Genomic DNA, 4,359 nt, shown 5'->3' with positions numbered 1-4,359 from the left:
ATTCTTATTGCAATTTATGGACAATTCCAATAGTTAAAAAAGATATTGCATAGTTGATGAAATGAATTTTTTGAAATGTTTCTGCTAATATCTTTGGCTAAATTCCATCCGGGTTGGTAACTAAATAAATAATGGGAAGACTTTTTTGGTCAATCGATCATGCTATATATAGTTTAATGTTCTTCTTCTTTTCCTCTTGTTTTTATTGTTCAAAAGACAAACAAGGAAACTGAAACTAAGCCCTAATCCGACCAGTTGAGCATTTGATTTTAATGATTTGACTTTGTACTTTCAGGATGTAGGAAGATTAATTGACATAAAATAATTGCTTAAACTCAAATGAGAAGAAGAAAATAATGTACTTTTTGCCAAACCTAGTGGAGTTGCAAGCATTTGTGGGATGGCACTGCCATCTTATTTGATGGCACGTCCACGAGAGAGCCATTGCACGTCTCTCTTACTATTTAAACGACGCCATGCATCATCATACAAGCAGCTTTCTCCTATATAACAGGCATCGACGTGCCCCAGCTCGATCAAAAAAGATGGCCGCAGCGCTCGCTGTCGCCACCGTCGCGCTACTGTGCCTCACCGTCGTCCCCAGCCACGCCGCGCTGCAGGTCGGCTTCTACAGTGGAAAGTGCAACGGCACCGACGTCGAGGCCACCATCAAAAGCATCGTCGCCGCCCGTTTCGCTCGGGACCGCTCCATCGTCCCCGCCCTCCTCCGCCTGCAGTTCCATGACTGCTTCGTCAGGGTACGCGCTGAATGAACCGATGCATGTGTACAGCATCAGAGACATTTACTGGGGTGTGTTCGTGTGTGTGTGTGTATAAAGGGATGCGACGCATCGATACTGTTGGATGGGAGTGGAACCGAGAAGACGGCACGCCCCAACCTAAGCGTGAGAGGGTACGACCTCATCGACCAGGCCAAGGCAGCACTGGAAAGCAAATGCGCCGGCGTTGTTTCCTGCGCTGATATCATCGTCGTCGCAACGAGGGATGCTGTCGTGCTGGTACGTGCGGTGCATGCATGCGTGGGGTTTACTTACTGTATGCTTCGTCCGTCGTCGTCTGTTCTCACCGGAGATCGATGTTTCAGGGAGGTGGGACGCAGTATACGTATGCGGTTCAGACAGGGAGGAGGGATGGCAACATCTCGCTTGCGTCTGATGCCACCAGAAATCTGCCTGGGGATTCCTTCTCGGCCTCCCAAGCGATTGCGGCGTTCCGGGCGAAAGGGCTCAGCGCTTCGGACATGGTGTTACTTCTAGGTAACTTCGTCTTCCACAATGTCATGATGAATCAAGATGAGTGTTGGTCAACTTCTGTGGCAATCAAGAGATGGATATTTTTTGCTTAAGCGTCTCCGTTGTTGATCTGCAGGAGGACATACCGTTGGGCTCACGCACTGCTCCTTCATCCTTAATCGTCTCTACAACTACAATGGGTCGGGGAAACCAGACCCGGCCATGGATCCCGCGTTTGTGGTCATGCTGAAGTCGAGGTGCCCGCAGACGTCGACGGTTGACAACACCGTCCTCCTCGACCACGGCACTCCCACTACCGTGGACAACAGCTACTACAAGCAGCTCCTGGCGAGAAGGGGCGTGCTCAAAGTGGATCAGAACATAGCGTCGGACGCGGCGACCAACGCCACGGTGAGGGCGCTGGCCGGCGGCAGCTCGAGCTTCCCGGCTCTGTTCGGGGGTGCCATGGTGAGGATGGGCGGCATCCAGGTGCTCACTGGGACGCAGGGCCAGATCCGGAAGTCGTGCAGGGTCGTCAAGAAATGAGGCTGAAGCCTCCGGTCGCTGATGTCGTCTCCTTTGGTTTGGGAGTTCCTTTTGTCATTTGAACTTTGGTTGGTTTCTGTGTTTGTTTGTTTGTTGGGATAAATAAATAATTAACAGATTTTCTTCTTAATATATTAATCCTTTCAAGGTTTTTTTTATAAATAACATACTTAACCTCATAAATTTTGACATAACTTTTAATATTTTTTTATTTATTTTCCCATTAGAGCACTATATTTCGAAGAAGAAAAGAAAAAAATAATATTCTTTTTATCCAATAAGTGCATTGAATTGAATCCATTATTTATTTTTTTGATTATGTCACCAATTTAGTTAAAATTATTAAGTCATACGACACTCTTACACTATTTATCTATTCGTAAAGAGTTAATCTAGAGACACCCTCATATAGATCTTCAAGAATTTGTAAAAGAAAAATTGATTAGTATATAAAAACGAATGAAGGAATAAATCCTAACATCTTGCAAAATGAACTTTATGTGCAAACGAAGGATCTATAAAAGAGAAAGTTAATTAATACATAAAAATAATTTATAAAAGAGAAAGTCAATTAATTCATGAAAATAAATAAAGAATAAATCCTAACATCTCACAAATGCTCATAATTACCCCAAAGTCTTATTTGTGCCACGGAAGAATTTTAAGAATGTTGTGCATAGATGATGATCTATTATTATGTAGCTTCGTAAATTATTTTTCTTATGGATTTCAAGTAAAAACATAGACCTATACGAACAAAAACAAACGACGAATGATCTGTTAACGAAGGTGTTACGGATGCATACTAATCATCTGTGATGGACTGTCATACTCAATCCTGATATAACTATGGATAACAAGCACCTAAAATGGCTCAAACGTTTTCAAGTAATGTTTAAGCTTCCCAAAAACGAATCATGAAAGGATACAGCACGAGTACATGACAAGATAATAAAAAGATCCAATGACATTATTTTTTGTTCCTTTCCCCTTTCGTTTGTGGATTTGTGTAACACGATGAGATGATTCAACTGAGAGTGTCAATTGAGTAGACCAGATCATTTCAATGTCTTGACCCTTTCATCTACAAAGCACTTCAAAATGTCAAATTTTCTTCACAATTTTCTCAAGAATGAACAGAATGACAGTTCCATGCCTAGCTTGCAAAAATAATTCCCTTTGACAACTTGTGAAGCAAAGCAAAGACTAGCTCAATCCCTTTGGTGGACTTTGGAGAGAGAATACTCTTTCACTTGGATCAGAAACAGATGCCATATCTGAAGAAGTTCCTACGGCATCGATTCTAGAATCACCATTGCTCTTGCTCTCTTCTGAGGTTTCTCGATGGGGGTTCTCCGCTAAAGGAGCACTTGTATTGTCTACACTAAGCTTTTTGTATATTGCTAGAGCCTGAGATATCATAGAAGGGTTTCCAACAGCGCTAGGAAGTAGGAGAGTAGTTAGTTCCCTGAACAAAGAGAGGAGAAAAATAAAAATAAATATAAGAAAAAAAGATCTTGTACATATCAGACTATTTAACAATTACACGATGATTTCTTACCTCCTTTGCTATGCAACCAAATGCTTTAATATATTGGTCAGAAATTCTGAGACTTGCTGCCAGAAGAAAAACGAAGGAACAAACTTCTAGAACTCAGACATGTATCCATTCTCAAGATGTTAAGCGAAAAACTGATGCAGCATACATATAAAGAAGTTCTACACATATAAATATAGAGGAGAAGGAGGTAGGAAGTGATAGAAGATAAGATTTCCCCAATTATACGAGGAAATCTCTCTATTTTGTTGAGGAAAATCGTCTAGAGGAAAATCCTTTCTCCTAATTTGAGGGAACATATTAATGTATTGAAGTATTTTCATTTCAATAAAGTTTCTTCAGTAATTATTCTTATCTTCTATTATCTTTATCATATTAATGTTAAGCGAAGCTTCGCCCTTTTCGGCCAGCGACCAATGCCGCTGCAGCCACATTCTAAGAGGCTCCACAGCTAATCCTCATCTTTCTCACCGCAGTAGCCTTTGTTGCCTTCGCTGATCTACCAATAGTTGGTGGACTTGAGGAGAACGAAGGACGGACTTAAGAAGAACGAAGGGAATGCCTATGCCCTCACAGCAACAGCAATTACAACAATAGCAGCGATCTGCTTTTGCCCTACTCACGAAGTCTCTCGCTTGTAAATCATTCTTTGCATCGATCCAAGATTGGTATCCTTATCAAGAGCACCATCGAGGGCATGAAAGAAATCTCTCTATTCTGTTGAGGAAAATCTTCTATTCTGTTGAGGGAAATCCTTTCTCGTATAAATAGGAGAGGGAACATATTAAGCATTTTCATTTCTTCACTTCTTTAATAAAGCTTCTTCTTCAGTAATTGTTCTTATCTTCTATTATCTTCGTCACAAAGAATGAGATCTTGCCCCATTGCCTAGCTCGACTTTCATAGCATGTGACAATATCTCGAGGACGTGAGCAGTCGCTCTTGATCTAGTAAGGATAGTTTCAGCTTCTCCTGATAAATGAAAATGATCAAAGGAGTAGA

At 41.5% G+C, this 4,359-nt stretch overlaps 1 protein-coding gene across 1 annotated transcript; it reads left to right on the top strand.

The window, feature by feature from the left end:
- The first annotated feature begins 513 nt into the window (after window positions 1–513).
- On the top strand, window positions 514–1,911 carry LOC108952563 (peroxidase 60-like). The gene is made up of 4 exons (XM_065146450.1): window positions 514–758; window positions 840–1,019; window positions 1,106–1,277; window positions 1,390–1,911. Exons 1-4 carry the CDS (start codon window positions 546–548, stop codon window positions 1,797–1,799), a joined length of 975 nt encoding a protein of 324 aa, XP_065002522.1. The 5' UTR covers window positions 514–545; the 3' UTR covers window positions 1,800–1,911.
- Window positions 1,912–4,359: the final 2,448 nt, after the last annotated feature.

Source organism: Musa acuminata, chromosome BXJ3-4, assembly GCF_036884655.1.
Source record: "Musa acuminata AAA Group cultivar baxijiao chromosome BXJ3-4, Cavendish_Baxijiao_AAA, whole genome shotgun sequence".
NCBI classification, from domain to species: domain Eukaryota; kingdom Viridiplantae; phylum Streptophyta; class Magnoliopsida; order Zingiberales; family Musaceae; genus Musa; species Musa acuminata.
Note: the sequence above shows the minus strand (reverse complement) of the source record. Positions and strands in the feature narration are given on the sequence as shown.